General features: G+C 38.1%; 1 protein-coding gene across 1 annotated transcript in view; it reads right to left on the reverse strand.

Moving 5' to 3' along the window:
• FREM2 (FRAS1 related extracellular matrix 2) overlaps positions 1-23504 on the reverse strand; it is a 142925-nt gene that overhangs the window by 29502 nt on the left and 89919 nt on the right. Inside the window, exons 7-11 of the mRNA XM_030042908.1 lie at positions 7828-7977; positions 5674-5883; positions 5238-5435; positions 3353-3517; positions 3093-3275 (exon numbers count right to left, since the gene is read on the reverse strand). Of these exons, the coding sequence (XP_029898768.1) occupies positions 3093-3275; positions 3353-3517; positions 5238-5435; positions 5674-5883; positions 7828-7977 (906 nt within the window). The remainder of the gene's footprint in view (positions 1-3092; positions 3276-3352; positions 3518-5237; positions 5436-5673; positions 5884-7827; positions 7978-23504) is intronic.

The following is a 23504-nucleotide window of genomic DNA, read 5'->3' on the forward strand; positions in this document are numbered from 1 at the left end:
GCTGGAGTAGGGTCCTGGCAGGACCTGTGGACCCATGGAGAGAGAAGCCCACGCTGGAAAAAGTTTGCTGGTGGGACTAGTGACCCCACAGGGGACTCACGCTGGAGCAGTCTGTGCCTGAAGGACTGCAGCCCATGGAAAGGACTCACGCTGGAGCATTTAATGAAGAACTGCAGCCCACGGGAAGGACCCATGTTAGAGAAATTTGTGGAGGACTGTTTCTCGTGGGTGGGACCCCACGCTGGAGCAGGGGAAGAGTGTGAGGAGGAAGGAGCGGCAGAGACAACGTGTGATGAACTGACTGCAACCCCCATTCCCCGTCCCCCTGTACTGCTCGGGGGGAGAAGGTAGAGAATTTGGGAGTGAAGTTGAGCCTGGGAAGAAGGGAGGGGTGGGGGGAAGGTGTTTTAAGATCTGGTTTTATATGTCATTACCCTATGCTGATTTGATTGGTAATAAATTAAATTAATTTCCCCAAGTCAAGTCTGTTTTGTCCGTGACAGTAAATGCTGAGTGATCACCTTGTCCTTATCTCGACCCATGAGCCTTTTATTTTCTCTCCCCTGTCCAGCTGAGGGGGAGAGTGACAGAGCAGCTTGGTGGTGGGCACCTGGTGTCCAGCCAGGGTCAACCCACCACACTGACAGAGTTAGAAGAGTCCTGTGATTCCTGGATGTATTAACTACTAAAGGAAGAAGAAGTACAGAAACTATTTAACATTTCTGTATGGAATGGGTGAGAGCGATACTAAAATAGTAGATGCATTTCTACTATCTTTATTTTTTAAAGGACGTCTGTCATGGTTTAACCCCAGCCAGCAACTAAGCACCACACAGCCGCTCGCTCAGTCCCCCCATGTCGGGATGTGGGAGAGAATCAGAAGAATAAAAGCGAGAACACTCATGGGTTGAGATAAAGACAGTTTAATAGGTAAAGCAAAAGCCATGCGTGCAAGCAAAGCAAAACAGGGAATTCATTCACTGCTTCCCATCAGCAGGCAGGTGTTCAGCCATGTCCAGGAAAGCAGGGCTCCATCACACGTAACAGTTACTTGGGAAGACGAACACCATAACTCTGAACGTCCCCCGTTCCTTCTTCTTCCCCCAGCTTTATATGCTGAGCATGATGTCATATGGTCTGGAACAGCCCTTGGGTCAGTCGGGGTCAGCTGTCCCGGCTGTGTCCCCCCCCAACTCCTTGTGCCCCCCCAGCCTGCTCACTGGTGGGGTGGGGTGAGAAGCAGAAAAGGCCTTGGCTCTGTGTAAGCACTGCTCAGCAGTAATGAAAACATCCCTGAGTTATCAACACTGTTTTCAGCACAAATCCAAAACACTGCCCCCTACTAGCTACTCTGAACAAAATTAACTCTATCCCAGCCAAGATCAGCACAATGTCAAATTAACTGAAGATGGCACAGAACTGACCAACAGAAACTGAGAACCAGAAGAAAAAAAAAAAGACTTGCAGAAAGCAATGTTCTGATTAGTATATTGAAATACCATCAGAAACAAAAAATACCAGGTGCTAAAAAGCTCTGCACTCTAAAGGGACAGGCACAATAAGCAGCAGTGAATGACAGCTGAACTATATATGGGAAATAAGGCATGGATAAGTGATAGGGACTGATTAGTGAAGCAAAAAGCTAAGAAACACTCATCCTCTCCAGTGCCTTCAAACCAAGACTGGATACCCTTTCTGAAGGATATACTTTCTGTAACCAAAAGTTATTGGGCTCAGTACAGAAGTAAGTGGGGGAAACTGGGACAATCTTGCAATCCACAGTGAGTCTGATTAAGTGATCTAATGATCCTTCCGGCCTTAAGTGTTACTAAGCCATGAAAATACTCTTTGTGGTCATAAACACGCTGTGTGAGAGCTAAGAATTTTACTGAATTTCAGTTCGTCACACTTCCCTCATATTACCCAGTTAAGAATGTGGGGTTTGCACTCATGGCTGAATAGGCAGGCTCCCTAAACCCACAGATGTTCTGAAACCTCTGGGGAAATCCTGCAGATCACAGACCTTTCTCAAAGTAAGAGAATGGTCTTGTTCTGCAGTAGCATGTTTCCCTTGAAAACTTTGCTCCCATGTGCTGCCAGTGCACAGCAGGGTGAGGGTAAGCAAGGCAATGCTAATAGGTAATATGTATAGGATAAGTATTAGCTAACACTAAAAATTCCTGTGGTTTTCAAGAGGAAGGAGCAAAACTCTAAAATGCAAGAGGCAAAGTGACTGGAATTAGCAAGCTCTGTGTTGATGATTTTCTTATTGCTAACAATTTTTGTCTTCAAATATCACTAGTGGGAAATTTCTCTTCTTCTGTGGAATTTGGAGATAGCCCAATGTTGTTGGGGGATGTTCAAAAATAAGTCATATCTTTCAGCTGGACTGGACACCAAAATAGTTTATCCAAAGCTGTGAAAACACTCCAGCAATGAATAATTTATCTTAAAACACAGATTAGTATCATGTATTATCATAAACTTTAGAAGAAAAAAAATTCATAGTGCTACAAACTCTATTAGTCATTCACTGAACCATGTGGGTAGGCTATTAATGGAAAGACATTTATCAGCTAAGAAATTTCTCATTTTGTTGCACAACTTCTCTCATTCATTACTAATGAGGAGCAGTGGGCAGTGAATTGTAGAGATACAGAAAGACAGCCTAATTATTATTAAAGTTGAAAAATAAACAGAAATAGACATTAATTCCTACATAGAGCAAAAGCCATTAGCTTAATGAATTGCTTGAGAAACAACTACACAATCGTATCCAAAAGTAGCTGCTTCTGCAGAGTAATGTCCTAGTACACTTTGCAAATCTTACTAAGGTGGCACTCACACATTTCTTCCAATTACTTGAGCTAGAGATGTTTTCAAAGGAGTCACAATTCTTTTATAAATACCTTCACTGATATCTAGTATTCCAAGAGCAATTTGGCTGTTGCATACCACGTGGGATCATGTCCATATTGAATTTGAATAGCAAAACATATTAACGGATGTGGTTGCAAAGTATTCTATTCATAGTTATTTCATTTTTTCAAACATGTTACAGTAGGATGTGATAATCATCTGAATTATCCTACCTTCTGATATAGGGTGATAGTCTTCTCCAGAAGTAGCAGATCCATCCTTTGTATGAACTCTCACGACAGAAACCTTGGAAGTGTCTCCCAGACGAAGCACTGGGATTTTTACAACTGCTACTTGCCTTGTGTCCTTTGGTTCACTCACACTAAATTTGGTCTCACCAAACTTAATAATAGCCTCTGTAATTAGAAGAAAAATGTTTTTAAAGCACACAAATGGGCTTCCGAAAGCCAGTAAAACCAAAATAATTTCTTACTGTCTGCATCATCCTGAATCTTTATCAGCGTCTCATTTTGTTCGCCAATAGAGGCACCAAAGGAAGAATCACTTCTTGGAGTGCCAAGAACCAGACGTAGTTCTTCCTCTTCTTCATGGAAAGTATCATCCACAAGCACCAGTGTGCAAGGCTTCTCAGTTTCACCTGCAATCATTCTGAATGTAATATCATGCAGAACTTAGGTGTTCTTTGCTCTATTAAAGCACTTCCCTCCAAGCTCAAGGAACCACAGGCTGCTTCTGCTGGCCAAGGTATCCACCTTGACACCATATAAGTTAATGAGTAATGATGATAGTGAAAGCAGAATTAGCAATCATTACCTTTCTATGGAAACTCATTAAAGTGGAGTCCCTCATTTTGGGACTTCTCTAAGAGAAGTTTCTATTTGGTATATCCACTTCACACATATTGCTCCTTTTGTTTTGTCTTAGAATAAAATACTCCTTCTCAGTGACCTCTCCATAGTGTGCATTTAAAAAATAAATACTTGCACAAGGAAGCAGAGTAATAGAAACCTTCACCAATGCTACTGGTAATTTTGTCCTGGAGTTTTTTTATTTCAACTCTCTTTTGACTCAACACTCTCCAACTGTGTGGACCTTCACTTATATATGAGAGAGATGAGGTCAATTTACAGTACTTTTTCATCATTATACATGCAAATATGATCAAGGCTCTTCAGGATGAATAACCAGACCAGAATGCTGACTGTGTTCATTTTCTGAGGTTGTTTTTTCCCCCTATAGAAAATAAATTATCCATTAGGAGGAGAAAAAAAAAAATTGAAATATATTCATCCTGTTCATTGTTACACAGGAAATGTGAAAACTGTTCTGAAACTGCTGCATATTAAACATGCCTAAGAAGCTTATGGAAACAAGATATGATCCTAGCAGATCTCTTTGCTACTTGTCGTCACAGAGAAATGGCAGAGCAAGACTCAAAAAAAGAGGAACGTCACGTCCTAAGGAGTCCAGATCCATTAATCCTAACAAGTTGGACTCTCTTTCCTGGTTGCACAGAAGCAATGGCAAAGGTATAAAGTACATGATAGCACTAAAAGCTGAGGCCAGCTCTAAATAAAGATAAACTGAACAACTCACTTTACAAGAGAACTATGATATATGTCTATAGAAATATGAAGGTTGTCATTGCTGTGATAAGGGCTTACCAAGGATTTCACGCTGATGACAGAACTTGTTTAGTGCTTGTAAAAAATATTATGTATATGTAGACTTAAAAGACTAAAAGACTAAACTGTCTTCTGCCCAAATAGAAGGAATCAGGCAATATTCTTTCAAGGTAGTAACATCTGACTTATTTGTATTTCACCTCTGATGTGAGATATTAAGTACCTGATACTGGTGAACTGTCTTAGGAAAGCCTCAGCGGGAAAAAAAAATTCAAATAGAAATTAAAGAACTATATCCCTATTGAAAGATCTATTACTCATTTCAGTGCACGTCAAATGTATTTACCAGAAATCTGCTTAACAAAGAGCAGAGCTTCTGAAGTTTCCCTTCTGGCAGCAGGTCTGTGCTTCTGTTACTGTGTTACGCTGAACCTGCTTTTGCTATCAAAAAGATCCTGGCACTCAGGCTGAACCTATACAAAGATATGTCCCTTTGGTTCCTATTGATTACTCCTCTAGGTCAGAAGTGAAGCAAAAGGAGACAACATCATTTCTATGCACTCTGCCCATTGTGTATGGAGAAAAAAATTGGTTTTCCAGAGTGGTTTTTTGGCACTACTTTATGGGAAGACACAATTAAAACAAAACAAAACAAACAAACAAAGCAAAGCAAAGCAAAGCAGAACAAAACATGGTAGACTGAAGGCTTCTAAAATAAGATCAAGAGCTTACCAGGAAGGAATTTGATGATGGAACTGTCAGTATTAGGACGTTCTTCAAAGTCCATCATTACCTGAGCTGAACCTTGTCTTGTATAGCATCTCACAGTGGATGTGTATCGGATATCCCCACTCCTATATATCATGGCAGAAATCTGTCCATCATTCTCATTGCCTACATATACAGATTCTTTAAACTGCATCTTAGGCACTGGGCAGAAAAGCATAAAAAGAATGTGTAAAGTGTAATTGCAGAAGTTATCATATCTTCCCTCCACTATTTCAAATTTAATTATGTTACATTGCACCAGATATACAACGTAAGCATCTAGATAGCAAATGACTTAACACATCTGTAGCTGAAACGTAGATTCACTGGCTTTGCTGTGATTCAAAAGGACAAGTGCATAATGCATAAATGTGAAAAGGTAAAAAAAATTATTACTCACAGTCAGACACTGAGTCATTAATGAAGATGGTGGCCTTGCTGGGTTCTCCAAGGGCACCATTCATGGGCATCCTTAGCACAAGCTCAAATTTCTCAGTTCCTTCTAACACTGGCTGTCCAAGGTCATCCAGAATTACCACACGAAATGTCTGCATATTGACTCCGGGGGAAAAATCCAAGTTACGACTGATGCCCACATAATCTACTCCAGCTACCAATGGAAAGGAGTTAAAAAATACCATATTAATAAATAGCATTACATGTAATGAAACATAAAAATATCTATCATTAGGCAGTTAATTGTAGGTAAATGTATTTTTTCTTTAAATATAATTTTAAAATTTGCAAAATTCTGGCAGTCACATAAAGCAAAAACATCTTTTGACCATCTAAGTTGGACCATACAATAAAACAAGTCAATATTAAGCTACTTTTTGTTTAGCCATTCAAGTCACAGAATGATTCTGTTCTGTTGTAAACCAACAGTTATTCCACTAAAACTAACAAAGTTTTTTTTAAGTGAGAATGAAAGTAAGCAAAAAGCTTTGAGAGAGACTCTGGAGATGAAGTGAAGTCTTTTGGAAGGAAATTTCATACTATTCTGTAATGAAGATGGAATTTTTGAGACTAATGTAAAAAGGGAAGGAGAAAAGACCAGTGAGCTGACTGTAAGGAAGAACTGCTGTTCAGAGGAGCTATGTAAACCAGAATGAATGGAAAGTAAAAGAATCAAATTCTGCTCAGACCATGTCAGGTGAGGTCTGGCACCTTATGTTAAAGACAGACTGGATTTGGTTTGCTTTTATGTTTTGTTTTGTTTTGTATTGTTTTAAGGGAAGCAAGCCAATGAGAAGAAAGAAAACAAAACAAGATACTGACTAAAACATGACACTTTATCTTGGAACCAAAGCACTAAAGCTAGCAAGGACTTTAGTGAAGGACTGAGTTTTAATGTTCATTTTTTGGGAGAATAAGCAGCAGAGCTGTTGAAACTAACCTTTGGGGGAAACAGTTTCATTGAAATTGAAATAAGGTTTGGAATTCTGTGAATTTGACACAATTTGGCAAGATTAAAGGCCACCATCAGATGGGCATTTGCCTAGAGTCCCTGCCACTCTACCCCAGAGCTAAGCCTCTAAGGCAGGATGCCAGGACTGGCAGCTCAGTGCAGCAGATCTGTTGCTGCACCGTGTAAGACCAAGAATGAGGTTCATGGCTTTACAGGCAGCCAGCCATGTCAGAGCTTTCAGGCTGCGACCAACAGACTAGAGAGCCCAAAAGCTGTGCCTGTCCCAGTTTTGAATCCTAGAGGTCCTGGCACGATGAATTAAGATTCTTACTTTAAGGAATTTTTTTTTGCCCCCCCAAAATAAAATAACTTAAATATTCAGGATGAGATAAAGACATCAGATCATGTAAAGCAAGTTCAGAAATGAAGTAATCATTTATTTTTTTCAGACTTCATAATTTTCTTTTTCATGAGAAATATGATGTTTATCATGTCATGTATGATACATGTATATGATGTTTAGATATTTCTGAAATAGCAATAAAGTTTTACACAATTTTGCCTCACCAAACATTAGTTGAGAAGATAAATTCTATTGTCCAGTTACACTCAGGATAAGCATCTAAGGAAGGTAATTTTTATGCTGTCTCTATACGAATGTCTTAGTTTTAAACATTGTAGCTTGTAGGGAAAAAAAAAAGTACACTAACATTTGATTCTGAAGACAAAAGTTCTGTCAAAGCATCACTGAACCACACAGCTGAAGCAATCCTTTTGCTGAACAGGATACTAGATAATAATTTCCCATTGCCTACAGTAAAAATGAGAGGAGCAAACTCTGCATACTGCCAGTGATTATAACTCTGTGCCCAGAGCATGCTGTTGAGGCAGTAATCAACTGCCTTTGTGGGACAGTGTTTTATATGAGGATTTGAAGGCATTTCTCTTAGTGCTGTACTTCGCAGTTGTTCCTACTCCTGTTCTTTGAGAGAAATTCTGTAACTACTTAATTTGTTCTAAGAAGAAATATCTAAGAGCAAGAGACATATAAATTTCATCTTATGTAGTTGAATCTATACCAAGACCAAAAGTACTAGCATTTGCTGTTGAGATGTATTATGAAACTAGAGCAAAACAATAACTTACCCTCTGCAGTTACTGGTTCAGATTTGCGAGACCTCACTGTAACAGAGGCAGCTTTAGACAGATCAGTTCCAGTCCTCCAGACACATACCTCAATATAGCCAGCACTCTCATCAACATAGTATTCATCATTTCCGAAGTAGAATGCTGGTTCTAGTGAAAGAGGAATAATGTCCATAAATGTTTCTTTACCTTATGCTGAAGGTAACAAGAGAGCATAAAATCCACATAGGACAATGGAGAGCACTTGTTCTTCTTAGTAAGTGAAATAAAGCTTTTTTTTTTTAAGATTTGGAATTTTTCTAACTATTTTTGGCTTCTCTTCAAGTATTGGTTTGCCTGTTTTGGGACAGCAATTGTTATATCAGCACTGTGCTCTTTTTCTTGCCTCCTACATTTTCAACTTTGTGTGTCAGTAGGTATGAATCTGTGTGCAAAACCAAAAGTGTTATCTCATTAAACTTATTTGAGCTGAGTCCTGTGCACAAGCCAGAAAATTCCTTGCATTTTTCACTTTGGTGCAAACAGACAAAGGTGAATACAGATAATGAAAGCTTAACTTGAATGTTCTCACAGATTCCTAAAACCAGACTGGAACATGATATATAACTGGAGCTGCTTTTGGAAATGTTTTTCAGCTAACCAAAGGGGAAAATACTTAATTTTCGTTCCCCTGCATCTAGCACTTAAAACAAAATCAATCTTTTTTCATGTAAACTGGAATATGAATAGTCTTATATCTTAATATTTAAGTTCCACAGTTTATAAGAAAGAAGAGCAAAAAGCAAAGGAGGTTAAGTGTTATCCCACTTAACAGACGTATTTTTATCCCCATTTTTTCCTCCTTTTTTCAGTTTTTCTACCCACAGCAATTTCACAAAGTAAACAGGCTTAAAAACATAGCCCAGCTTCATTCCGGATGTAGATCAGCTCCCCTTTTCTATCCCTTCCTTTCCTGTTTCAAGCACGTAAGAGTAAGCACACGCAGCCAGCGCCTCAGTTTTCCTGTTGCACAGCAGAAATCACATTTACCTTCCCCAACGGTTGGGATGTAATCTGAATACCTACACAGGTTCTCTTTGTATTTCATCACAATTTTCTTATGTTGCCTAATGAGAATTTATTATAATCATGAGGTTACAATATGACAAATGTGCTTGAAAATCCCATACAGCATATGGCCAACTCGAATTAAGTTGACAAAGATCATAGCAATTAATCAGTGCTCTATCAGTAGCACTATGAATACTTCCCCTTCATCAAGCATAGAAAAGAAAAAATTCAAAGGAAATTACTGGAAAAGTTTATGGTTTTAGAGAGCTATGCCTAGCACAAAGAAAAGGTCCAACTTACCCAAAGGAGGAGACATAAATCCTTTTAATGGTAAGTGGAAGTTGGGCCCATCATTTCCATGATTCAGTCAAATTTTCTTAAGATTATATGTATGTTGCAAAACCTGTGACTTCTGTTACAATGGAACAAATGTTTTGGAATTGAAGAAACTGCTTCGGACTACAACTGAGCTCAATAAAGCCAAATATTGTGAAGACCTATTTTGAAGGTTTTGGAGAGGCTTGCAGGATAACCAGACAGACAAAATACCTATGCTTTTCTAAGTACTTGAGGACAATCTGACTGACTACACAGTGTATGGCAACAATCTCCTCTGTGGCAGATTACATATTTATTTTTATAGAAAATCGAACAATGTAAAATAGGGATTTAATTAAAACTAACCCGAAGTAAAATAAAGTAGTTACTCAGTTATTACTAAGCCAAAACTTCAATTGAGAAGGCAGCAGTTAATAAGTATTTTGGATTTGCTTGCATTCAAGAGTTAAATTGGAAGCTTTGGAGAAAAGAATTTTCTCATCTGCTTTCTTTTCCTGTATTTCATAACTGACAAAATAAATTATTAAAAAACAGGCAAGCAAACAACCCCCCTTAATATTCCACATCAGTGAAACAAATGCCACTGCCTCTCAACTTATCGGCTAACACTAAAATCATGGTTTGTAACAAACTGATGGAACTGAATGTATTTACTGAAAAATAGTGCAGATTCATAGACCTGCTTGACCATTATCAAGGTCATCAACCTTTTCAGGATGAAAGACAAACTTGGCAAATGTCTAACTTCGGTAGATGAAAAGGCTTTCAGTTCCAATTTAATTTTTTTTATTCAACATTTTATGTATTTAAATGTGTGTTTGTGTGCACAGACAGACACACACCAATCTTACATTATTTGCCTACAGGGACCGGGTTGTCAGTAGTTGCACTTATATTTCGGACTAAGACCAAATGGTTATGAATGTACCAACAGTTAGAAAAAGGCAGTTAAAAATATTATCAAATCTAATACATGTCATTTCTTAAACAAGTATTCTTAAAGCTTAGCACACTTTCCCAAGTCTAATCTAGTTCTTATAATCCTGTTCTCTCTATATTGATGTCCCAGTAGTTCTGGAATTAGATCTGGACTTGGCTGCACCTCATTTTAAGCACTTAAGTGAGAGGTACTCACATCCACAGCCTGCTTGCTCTCAGTTTGCAAGGACAAATATAGGCCATGGCAGGAGGTTTCCCAGCATAATGAGCGTACAGAAGGAGAGGTGGAATGGCTCACTCACTGCAGTGAGAAAAATCTAAGGAGATCTGGAAGCATTCCCTTCTACTCACTGACTACACAGGGAACTTAGATGATCTGCCTTAAACTAGATGGAAGATATAAAAGGAAATGTTGTTTGCTGCTTGTAGTGTTATCCTAATGCTTGCTTTACTGCTGCTGAAGAAGAATCCTCACACACTGTTCTGTAGTCACAGCCAAACATAAAAATGCCTAAACCCTCAGTTAGCTTGCCTTGTATTCCAGAGTGAGTTTTTCACACTTTTTGAGGCATGTATCTTCAGTGAAAGACACATTCTGCATGGTTACCCATCCTAGGAAACAAATCTTTACAAATGTTTTGTAAATTCATTTCCTGTAAGCTGTGTTAGTAGCTCCCCAGGGGAAGTAGCAAAGCCAAGCTACTAACAGGGAAAGCATTGTCTTTCTCAGGTCACAGCTGGAAAACACTGCTCAATGACTGTGGGCTCACTTACAGCAGATCTTTAATCTAGTAATCACTCTGAAGAGAGACCACTGCAAGTCTGATGGTTCCTCTTACAGAAATAAGAGGAAATTTTTTTAGAGGTTTTTTTGTTCAGATCCACAGATTTCACTGGCATGAAGTTACAATAATCAGAGAAGAAAGGGTAGGAGCTTTAGTCCCAGGCTTCTTGGCACAGAAATGAAATCTTTGTCTTGCCTTTGTACTAATACAGTCGGGAGCGTATATCAACTACAGCACTAGGCAGTCATCAAGCAGGAAAACAAACATACTTCTTGTGCTGTTAGAAATAGGTCTATCTTTGAACGTATATCAGAAAATCAATGCGATAGCATGAGAATATTTATTTCCAAGGAGGCTTTTTGTTTTTAAAATTATATCCTTACAATCTCCTTTAGAGGGACATGGCAAAGGAGTAGATTGGTTGTAAGATATGTAAGGTGCCACAATCAATTTCGGCTGCCAGTGCACATAATACATAAGGCAGGATAGTTAGGAGAAACACAAAAGAACAGACTCTTCTGTGCTGACACCTTGATAAGTCTTAATACTAAAGTGATTTTCAGTGATATATGCTTCCAGTGAGAGATACATATATATATATATATTCTTAGAAGGAGAGAAATAATAGAAGAAAACAGACAATATGTCTTCCTCAGACATATTTAGCTATTGGAACTAGGAGAAGCAGTCATTACAACTGAAATCATGGTTGATCTTTTCTAGTAGTGTTAAACCGTTTATTCCTAAAAGCTTTTGCCTCCCTTCCTTCCATGCACAGTACAAACAAGGCTATGATGTGAACATTATGAGTTGCCAGAGCTAGCAGAAACCTGTTGTGGTAATGCAGAAGGTGCAAAACAGCACTTTGTAAGCCTACTGCCTGTTCTGGTACAATCTAGACATGCTAGTGCAATGCTGAGTCCAAAGCAATGAGCCCTGATGGCTGACACAGCTAATTAGCTCGGGCATAACAACAAACATGGCCAGATTTCATCTGGACCTGATCTGGTTCATACCCAGACAACATATACATCCCTACACAATGCTTACTTGCATGTCAGTATCACAGCTAGCATTAAATGACTGGGCTGTTGAGTCTATAACACAAGAGACTCCACCCTTCCGAACGTGAAGTGGGTGAGTTGTAGATAGACCAGTTAGGAACAAGAGTTCCATTAAATTTGAGAAGGAATGGACATATACTGTTTAATAGCAGTAAAGGTCAACTTCTGTAATCTCTCTCATATATGCATGTTAATGGGAGCAAAAGAAAAGCTCGGAAAAATTGTCCATTACAACAAGTTTGTATTATGGTATTATCAAAGAGGACTTTAACATCTGAAACTAGGTAGCACCATTCTACAGCTATTTACACATACTTGAAGCTATGCAAGCAACTGAGTTTGAATTTAGCACAATGAATTTAATTTGCCAAAAGTAATTTATTTTTGCTGAATGCTGCAGAAGCAGGGGTCAAGATTACAGTCAGACCTCAGTTCTGGAGCAGATACTTATTGTGCAAATGCCAATTGATTTTTATTTGATGTGGTCAAAACAGATTACTTTTCAAATTCATATGTTGTAATCTTAACATCTTTCATCTTCTTTGCACTGTTGTCATAACTTTTGCAACCAGAAAGTAAATTCACCTCAGAATCAAAATTACTAGTTGCAGCCAAATTGCCACACACATTATGTCAAGCAAATAATGTCTGCATTTCCATTTGTCTCAACAGCCCATTTCTGTCTAGCAACTTACAATGACTTTTTAAAGGATACTGCAGACATTATAGCAGGTAGAAGGACAGACTCAAATTAATGCAACCTTTATCAAACCCAGTTCTATCTTGTAAGAAAAACACACAATTTTTTTTTAATCTACAAAGGCAATGCCATACACTGACTGGACTGGTTCATCACTGAATTACTCTCATTTTACACAACTTAACCCTGTAATTTACTCAGTAGAGTAACACAGTGTGAATCAAGATCAGTAACTGCTATGAACATTCACATTTAATTAATTTATAATACTTACTAATTCAGTATAGACCTTTACATTTTAACTCACCCTTTACGTTAAAGTGCATCCATGCTTCAGTTTCTCTACACACAGTACCATCACAAGCAGCACCTGACTAGCAGGCCTGGAATCCACATCTAACCTCTGCTACATGAATAAGTAAAACTCAAATGTGAGCAAAGTAGCACAGAAAAGGAAGTAGAATACCGCCCTAGCTGCAAGACTGAGGATGGCAGTAAGATGGCTACAGTGATACCCCATCTCTGGTCACCTACTCTTTCCTTCTTGTCAGTCCCATACCTGCTGCAAGGACAGCTTGCAGCATACTTTGCAGCCTGAAGAACTGAGCTAATTCTGATTTTGCTTACGGTCAGGTTGCAATTCATAATGGTTCAGTAATAAGTAGATGAGCTACAGAGCATGCCTGAACCATGGAGAGTAAAGACATCTGAGTGCATGAAGCCATGCTGTAGCCCAACTCATTCAAGATGTGTGCCTTTAAACTGAAGATGAATTTTTCAACAATAAGTTAACTATTATGTATAAGATGGTAATGAACAGTCTTAAGTTGTCTCCTAGCTATAACTGACATTTCAGGAGAAAGGCTAATGTGTGAGGTTGACTATTGTAAGTGACATTCTCTTGGAAGCAATTCATTTACCTTTGTTGGTTTGCTGAGAAACATTGTTACCTTTCCAAAATACCAAATTCATATATATGTGAACTAACATACATGTAAAAATATGTATTAGTAGCAGTAGCATTGTTATGATCCTTTCACGCACCTCAGGATATAACCTACAGACCTTGATATCACTGGAACTATCACAGGTATCAGAGAAGCTTTTCCTATGTTCAGAGTGTGAGGACAAGGCCAAAAGATTTTTCCTGCTACAAGTACATCAAGCTCCAATCACTTGCCCAAGCTATTCCATAATCCAGATAATTGCCTCATTTACAAATGTAAATAAAAATATAAAGACTAATAGCTGAAGAAACAAACACTTTAGAATTTGGGGACACAGCCAAACATGATGGTAATGCCTGCAGCAACCATTTGACTTTCACATACCTTTTTCCCACTGGCTAGACTTCCAAAAGAGCATGAAGCCAACTCAGAATCTTATACATGTTCTATTTTTAAAAAGAATGAGATTATTTTTATGTAAGAGCCCAGGATATGGCATCAGTAACAAATTCTCAACGAATTGATGAAACAGTGGCAGGCAGATAAATGGGAAGGCTTGGCAGTAGTATTTAAATACACCACACACAAGGTACCTCACAAGGAGGCCAAGTATGAAGGAGCTCACAGCCAGTGATTCATACATGAAATAACAAATGAAGACTCCTACAAATGTCCTACAAATGGTAGGAGAAGCTGAGCAGCACTTTAGAAATCAGGCTACATAAAGCTAGAGTATGTAGCCATTTCTAAATACATTTTTCATATTTTAAATGAGTAATTGGTTTACTACTGGGCCTTGCAGAAAAAGCAGTCTGTAGAAAGGGTCTAAGTGTAAGTATATTTGCAAAAACAGGTTTTCTGAGAAGAATATTTTCAGTTTTTCTCTTCCAAATCGTGTTCCTCACACCTACACTCCTATCAAGAAACACAAACACAAAATTGCAATAGCTCATTCTGTGAATGTTTTCTTTGTAATACCTTGTAACATCATCCACTTAAACCATGATCCTGATCTTTAAGATTTTAAAGCCCAAAGTCATAGTGATGACAATTATGTTTTCTCCTCAGGTGAGATTTCTACTGCTTGGCAAGTAGTATTAGTAAGGCTTTTGAATGATAAAAGAGGTTTTTTTTTGGTAATGAGAGCTGATAGGAAGATGGCGAGGAAATTGTGAAGACTCAATAGCAAAGACAGATATCCTGGACCTTCATAAAAGTAAAATCCATGCTGAAAATGGGTGAGCTCCTTATGCAATGTAAGCCATTAGACTTTTGAGAAAAAGGATATAACAATATTCTAAAGGTCAAAATAAATCCAAATTGTGTATTTTCTGAGACTAATTTTTCAGAGAATCATAGAATGGTTTGTGTCAGAAGGGACCTTTAAAGAACATCTAGTCCAACGCCCCCTGCCATGGGCAGGGGCATCTTTCAGTAGATCAGGTTACACAAAGCCCCATCCAACCTGTCCTTGAACGTGTCCAATGATGGGGCATCCACAACCTCTCTGGGCAACCTGTGCCAGTGTCTCACCACCCTCATCCTAAAAATTTCTTCCCCATGTCCAATCTAAATCTTTCCATTTAAAACCATTGCCCCTTGTCCTGTCACTACAGGCCCTGGTAAAAAGCCTCTCTCCATCTTTCTCTAAGCTCCCTTTATGTATTGAAAGGCTGCAATAAGGTCCCCCCTGGAGCCTTCTCTTCTCCAGGCTGAACAACCTCAACTCTCTCAGCCTTTCTTTATAGCAGAGGTGTTCCAGCCCTCTGATCATCTTCATGGCCCTCCTCTGGACCCACTCTAACAGATCCATGTCTTTCTTGTGCTGAGGATCCCAGAGCTGGATGCAGTACTCCTGGTAGGGTCTCACCAGAGCAGAGAAAAGGGGGAGAATCACCTCCCTCGACCAGCTGGCCATGCTTCTTTTCATGTAGCCCAGGATACAATTGGCTTTCTGGGCTGCAAAGTGCACATTGCTGGCTCATGTCCAATTTTTCATCCACCAGTATCCCTAAGTCCTTCTGCATGGGGTGGGGGGGGATACCATTCATCGCCCAGTCTGTACTGATATTGAGGATTGCCCTGACCCTTGTGCAGGACCTTGCACTTGGCCTTGTTGAACTTCATGAGGTTTGCATGGGCTCACTCCTCAAGCCTGACAAGGTCCATCTGGATGGCATCCCTTCCCTCAAGCCTATCAAGTGTACCACTAAGCTTGGTGTCATCTGCAAACTTGCTGAGGGTGCACTAAATATCACTGTCTATGTCACTGATGAAGATATTGAATAGTATTGGTCCCAGTATGGACCCTTGAGGAACACCATTCATTAGTGGTTTCTGTTTGGACATTGAAACATTGAGTGTAACTATCCGGATGTGGCCACCCAGCTAATTTCTTATCCATCTAATGGTCCACCCATCAAACCCATATCTCTCCAACTTAGAGGTAAGAATGTTGTGGGCAACTGCATCAAAGCCCTTGAAGTCTAGGTAGATGACATCTGTAGCACTTCATTTGTCCACTGATGCAGTCACTCCATCATAGAAGGCCACCAGATTAGTGAGGCACGTTTTGGCCTTGGTGAAGCCTTGTTGGCTGTCTCTAATCATTTCCCCGTCTTCTGTGTGCTTCTACATATCTTCCAGAAGGATCTGTTCCATGATCTTACCAGGCACAGAGCTGAGGCTGTTAAATTCATTTTAACTAAATTAATTACAAACCTGAATCTTATCAAAGCAGCAAATGTGTTCGGTTTCACTGAAGAATAAATGAAGAAGAAAGGAGGCACAATTATTATAACTATCATTACTACAAATGCTGCATAGAAAGGAATAGCATAACCATGATATGTAAAATACTTTGTTTTCCAGGTGGCTGTTGGTATTTGTATATAATTTCTGGCACAGCTTGTACCACATTTTTTAAAGAAAATTATGATTCTGTCCATTCTTGTGGATAGTTATTAGATCTGTTCTTCTGCCTATATGTGTACACAGACTTTTTTGGATTGGAGACATCTTGACCATATCACAAGAGAGGCTAAGAAAGACACTGCCCCAATTCTGACTTAGATTTTTGCACTTTTACTATTCAGTTGCAATGCTAGTTATGTTGAATTTGCTTGAATGGCAGAAACAATTTCTTACAGGCTTTTCTGCCCACATACAATGAGAACACATTTAACCTACTGAGTTCTGAGAAGAAAAATATGCAAGAGATCTTTCATGCTCGCTTTACAGGGGCTAATGCTGAGGAGGGGACTCAGCAGAGAAGACAGACAAGAAGTGAAAATAGAGCAACAGCCAGACTTATCAGACCACAAAAGCAGAGCTCTAATGACAGAAAACATGCTCTGCTGTATGTTAGAAGTTCTGGAATTCTCTCTTTTGGACTTCTGACCCCATTCGTGTGGGAGGGAAGAGAAAAGAGTTGCCTGACGGACAGTAATGTGAGATAATAACTGAGTTAATCCTGTGAGGATTTATACATTCAAAAGGAGAATCAATGTCATTAAAGCCCAGTGGGGTACACTAGTTACTCTGTTGTTCAGTATCTTTTGGGTCTTCAAAGACTGATGAGCAAAATGGCAAAGTCTCAGGATAAGAGGCTTCAAAGGAAGCAAGATGATCTGAAAAAACCTTAGGAAAACTGAATGCACCAAGATGTCCTACATCCATATTTAAACACACAAAGCACTCACTAGGTCACTAAATCAACTCCCTACAATTGCAAGCAACAAAGAACAAATTATTAATTTAGAATGGTGTGCTAGGCATTCATTACATTTTCAAATGGTCTATAATAAATATAAGATCTGCAGTACAAAGACCAAAGCCATAAAAGATACAACATGCTACAGGAAGACAGGAGAGAGAAAGATGTTCAATGTACTCTTGAGTGAACTGTCATAAAACAATGATCCATCAGGCTCTGGAAAACAACATTGGTACACATAGGAACACCATTTCATTTAACTCATTCTAGATTTAATAGAAAGTATAAATTTTCTACAGTTCATATAATTTTGTACCTTCTGCTTATCAACTATTTTATGTGCTTTGAGTACAAAACTCAAAAGCCGTTTTTTTATAGTTCAACACTCTCCTAGACATAGTACTATAATTCACATAGAAATTTAATAATGCATATGTAAGTTAACCATTTAAGAACCTGCAGTAGTGAAGGCTTAGATCTATGGTGGTCCACCAGCTGAGTCCTCTATCATTAAGGAGCCATCTGAAACAGATGTGACAAAGCATTGTCTGGAGGTCATGCTCTGTCCTCCTTACCTATCAAAGGAGCCTAGATCATAAGGTTGGACTATATACCTAGTTATTAAGAAGCTAAGTGAAGATGATATTAATCCAACATCCATAGTTCATATATATAAAATGTATGAGTGTGTACCTGCAGACATACACATATAATAAACTGTCAGCAACAGATAATGCTAGAAAAGCAAATCATAAATGCACCTGGTTGCCTCTATAGAATGTCCTACTGTGAGATATAACATTAATTTATTTCTGTGATAGACAGCAAATAGGGACTTTCCAAAATCTTTAAGGTTATCATTATAAACTGAACATTTTTCACTCTGTTGAACTGGTGATAATAAGAAGCTAAAAGTAAAGAAAAATGGAAGTATAACGTGTCATAAATTGGCTGTCTTTCACTTTTTCCCTTGCTTAGTTGCCAATCTGGCCACCTGCTGCAGACTGGGGAAAGGGGAGGGGTCACATAGAGATTTTACCTAAGGAGAGGACAAAAGAAGTTAAAAGCTGCACAGAAGTGCCAGGGGCATCAGACCCACAGGCACTGTGAAGATAGAAAAGGGAAAAAGTAGTCATAAGATGGAGTCAAAGAGTAAAAAAGAACAACTAGTTCTTATTTTAGTAATCTCCAGAGAATGGTGAAAGATACTTGGCCAAATCATGACTCTAGTCTGTAATATAACACTGGGCATGCTCTGCCTATAGTGTGCAGGTTGTAACTAAAATTGGACAAATAGACTAGCAGGTATTAACTACCAAGATCAAACAACCACCTATTCAGTTTAAGCTTATGGCACACCTATTGTCAAAAAGAAAAAGACACATTTGATTGCCTGCCTTGGAGGCCAGTGGAAATAAGGAGATTCCAGACAGCCTTGTCAGTTTGTCCCTCTGACAAACTAATGTTACCAATAGAATATGTAATTATCATCAGCTGGAAATTTGGCTCAGTACACACACTGAAAGTTAGTTGATACTGTATGCCTACTGGGACATTTAATGCAAAGTATATATTTAAAATGTAGCATTGCAGTGCTGACTTTCTGCCTCTTTTCAGGCTGTTGATAGGAAACATCAATATGGACTTCACTACTCCAAGCAAGTTGGACAAGTGCTAGTGGCTACTGATTTCCAGAACATGGTCTAAGGATTTCCAAAGTTTAATTAACTGTAGGGGGAGCGACAGCAAGTGTTTTAAAGAAATCTCCAGAAGACTAAAGAATTAATCTGTTTGACGTCTAACACTGGCTTTCTGCATTATCATACCATGATCATACCATCATCCAGTTTACTCAGCTGTAAAATATTTCCAGATAGTGCTATCCTCTATCATGTGGATGATATGATTGATTGATTCTGTTAAGCAGGTATAAAGAAAATGGTAAGCAAACCTCCAACATAAACCTGAGTCCTTTGCTTTCCCAGCCTTGATGTAGGAATGTCAAGAAGTCTGAATGGTTGCTTGCCCATCTAACGTGAATGAAGTGGAACAAATGTATTTAATGTACTTCCTGCTGTGAACAGCATGAGGCTTCAACAATTCCACTAAGGCAAGGTGACTGTTTGTCAGCCTGGCTATAAGGCTGTGTGCTCTCATGGCAACACTAAATAAAGTAGCATGGAATTAAAATCACATGGGAAGACAGCCACTGACAAAAAACTTGAAGCAAACAAAATAATTCTAAGCATTCCTCTCTTAGCTGCAAACTTCCAGCTCTGCATTCATCACACCTCTTCTGGTTTCCAAATGTGATTACAAACCAAGAGTTTAAAATTTGCCCACAACACAAAACAGAATAAGTAAAAAAGAGTCCAAATCAGTAGCCTGGCAATCAAAACATTTGACTATGAGAGAACAGAGCTTTGACTGAAAGCCTTGTTGCAAGGAGTAAAGCATTTTGTGTCAGACTTCTTGCACACAACACAGCAACACTGTTAGTGTTGGAACCAAATTACAGGCTCCTCATTCCCAGGTGAATACTAACAAAAGAGTTTGATCTCATTTTTTCTCTATATATGTGAAATTATTTCAGAGTCACAGCTTCAGCTGGAAAAACAGAGAGCGATTCCAGGCTGATCTCTCTTAGTTGCTAAGTGCCTGGGGATTAAGGCATTTCCATGGAAGACTGGGGTCTGAGTGTTTTCAGGGTCTGAGACTAAACTCCAGGACTCCTCTCTCCAAGGGGAATCAAAAGTGCACAGCAACCTTATCTTCCTTTTCCTAGATGCATACTACTGATGTACTATGTAAAGTGCCTCCTCCGAATGAGCTTTATGCTGAACTCTGTGCTCTCCGTGCAGGATAGATATGTCCTGAGCCAATCAACTGACCTCAAAAACTTCAGGAATTTCTGTTCATCCCCCAAATCCTTGAGATGCATGAAGACAAGTAGTTCAGCCCACCAGTTCTGGCTAGGTTTAGTAACAAAAGTTCACCTTTGTATGGAAAATGGTTGAGTATTTTGTTTGGTTTTGGATTTTAGCTTGAACATCTGAATACCTATTGAAATGCTCTTCAGCATTCATTTCTTTAGATTTCAACTAGATTATTTTAGATTTTTCTTTAGAAATAATAATTATTTTATGGAGTGGGAATAGCTACGTATCTCTGTTGTTTCATAGTAGGAGCTGTTTTAACACAAAATTAGAAAAAAATCCTTCCTTCATGCCCAGTAGTGCTTACGAGTTTGGGTTGAATGGCAAATTAAATTTCTAAGTATACGGTTTATATCTGCTGTCAGAAATCAATGTATTCAGATGCAGCAGGTACCCACGGTGATTGATCTCAACAGTTTAGATACTTCTACAATGGGATGGTTCCTAGGAGTACATCTCTCTTTTCATTAACTATAGAAAGATCCTGGCTTAGCCTGCTTGAATGGGATGTCTAATTGTATAGATGGCTAATATCAAGTGAGATTACTGCCATCCCAAAAATGGATGATTTGCATAGGTCTGTTCCCTGAATGCTTTTCTTCCAGTGGTTCATTGCTAGTAACTACCACCTGTGACTCAAACAGATCCACGTTTTAATTTTTTAGTGCTTAAATTGTAGTGACGCATAACTTTGAATCCAAGATTTTCATGCACAGCTTACTTTGCTGTGTATTTCATTAATGTAATCCTTTTCTTCTTTCCTATCGGTCTCCAACTTCAGGACCTATCAGGAAAAGTCCCTTCCAAATTAAGAAATGTCCCAACAGCAGTACTAATTTTAAAATCACATTTCACAATATATAAATATACCTGTGCATGTTCTACATACTATGATTTTTTTTTTCAGATTTTCCTTTGGCAGCACAGCACAACTGTATAATCCCCAATTAAAATATTCAGTTGCCAGGAATTTCTTTATTATACTCTGGTTCACTAGAAGGCTGAGCACACACCTCTTTTACTTTTTGTTTATTGTCATGTTTGTATAGCAACTCAGCTATTTTAGTTAGACCATAAGGGCCTTCTCTAGAAATAAAAGAAGAAAAGACTTTGATGATAGGTACTGAAGGTGAATGTTTCCTAACTAACTTGCATTGAATGCCAGAGGAGATAAAGTAATGTTGCTAGTGCTGACTTGACTTCCACAGGAAAGATCTCATGTAGTATTATTAAACTTTGACCTTTGCTGTTTGTATCTTTTGACCTGAAGAAGTCAATGCATAGTGTTAATCTAGTCACAGTACTTGGAGAAATCACAGCTTAATGACATGCTGTGACATTCCTGCAAAGAAACTTTGTTAAGTAGAAGATTAATTTAAACAAACAATGAGAAAAATACATCAGTAGATGTGAAGTAAAGAGACTAAAGTGGACTACTGAATTTAGTATGATAACGTTAGTATAGCTCATAGGCTATTATATATGTGCTAAAGCTTTTATCCACCTCTCAGGCATTTTCTGAATTAAATCTTATTGTTAAAAGCTAAAGAAAATGTATTTTATTTCACATAGCATACTGTTTTAACTTAGTAAAATTAATTTTGTGCACGGTAAACAATAATAACCAATGCTGCTTAAAATCCCCTGCTTATTTATGCAGAATTTCAATCATGACTGCCAGGGTGTTAAATTGCTCACACATTACATAAATATACATGTATATACACAACTTGAAATAAGCATATATATACACATTTATATGTGTGTGTGAATACATAAATATGTAAGGTATAACTTACAATTTATCTATTCTGTAGTCTGTAGTCTGCTTTTTATAGAACAGGCAGCACAACAGATCTCAGATGAAATAAAATGCATATAGACTTTTCTGTTACCATGCACTAAGTTTTTGTGCAAACTAAAAGCATGTGGTAGAAAACTTTACTGGAAGTGAATTGTCAGTAAGTTTTTGAAAGCTCTGGAATTTTTTGTGGGAGTACTTTCACTGATACAGAAAGCAAAAGAGGAGTTCTGTCACACTATTTCAAATATGACATATGCAACATTTTGGTTGCAAACAGACATTAGAATTGTTGCAAAAAATGATCCAAACCTATCCTTCAAAGCCCCTTTTTCTTTCAGAATCCAAAATATTGTTTACTCTTACCAACAAATGTAGATGTTTCAGTTGTTACATAATGAAAATGTTCTTTTACTTCCCAACACTTCCCCAGCTTTTTAAATAAATTCCATAAGATTATTATTATTTGTTAAGTAATTTCTGTTTAAAAGTTTGTAGCATTGAGGCAAGGTGTCCTCGTAAATGCATGAAATATTAGACTTAAAACTGAACGGTGGTATACAAACCAAATTACTTCTCATGCTTTGTAATGGCAGTGTTAAAACAAAGGAGATTTCTTGTTAGCTTCCCTAATATCTTGTGGGAGTTTCATAAACTGTTAAGTTCTATAATATGATTGTGATTGATCAATCAATTGTGATTGATTAATTTTCATAATTTCTTATTCAAAGTCACTTTAGGTTACTGTTAAAATGACTGTATAAGCCGATGAATGACAATATCTTATTTTAAATGCTAAAACCAGTATATAAATGCATTCCCTCCCAGGGACTGAGGTTCCCACTGAACTTAGATGCTTTAATTCCAGCTCATCTCTGTCTTAAATAACATCTTGGAGAAACATTCTCCCCATCCCAAACTTTCCGTATACATTATAAGCAGTCAGAACACCTTCAAAAGCTGGGTAATCAGCTTCTTCAGGGATATATTTTTTTATAGCTACCTTCCCAACATTCTATGCTCTGCTATCTACAAACTGTAAAGCTCATGAATTCATCAAAATTATTCAAAAAATTAAATTATTGTAAAAAATCTACACAAATAAACCTGTATTTGCTATCACAGCAAAGTCAGAAAAACACATTTCTATTTCAGCTTGCATTCAATATATGATCTGTTACTTTACAAGAAGTGTTATTTCATTTCAAACTATTGTATTCATTAATGCTATATATTTACCCAAATGCTCGACAGAGAAAACAAAGTCACCTCTGTCACAGGATTACACATGAAAAATTTCAGGCAGACTGAGTATTTATGATGCAATTAGATGGGTGTCAACTTCCTGCCTTTAAAAGCTGCCTTTTATATCCTTCATAGAATCACAGAATGGTTTGGGTT

Source organism: Aquila chrysaetos, chromosome 19 (genome assembly GCF_900496995.4).
Source record: "Aquila chrysaetos chrysaetos chromosome 19, bAquChr1.4, whole genome shotgun sequence".
Taxonomy (NCBI): domain Eukaryota; kingdom Metazoa; phylum Chordata; class Aves; order Accipitriformes; family Accipitridae; genus Aquila; species Aquila chrysaetos.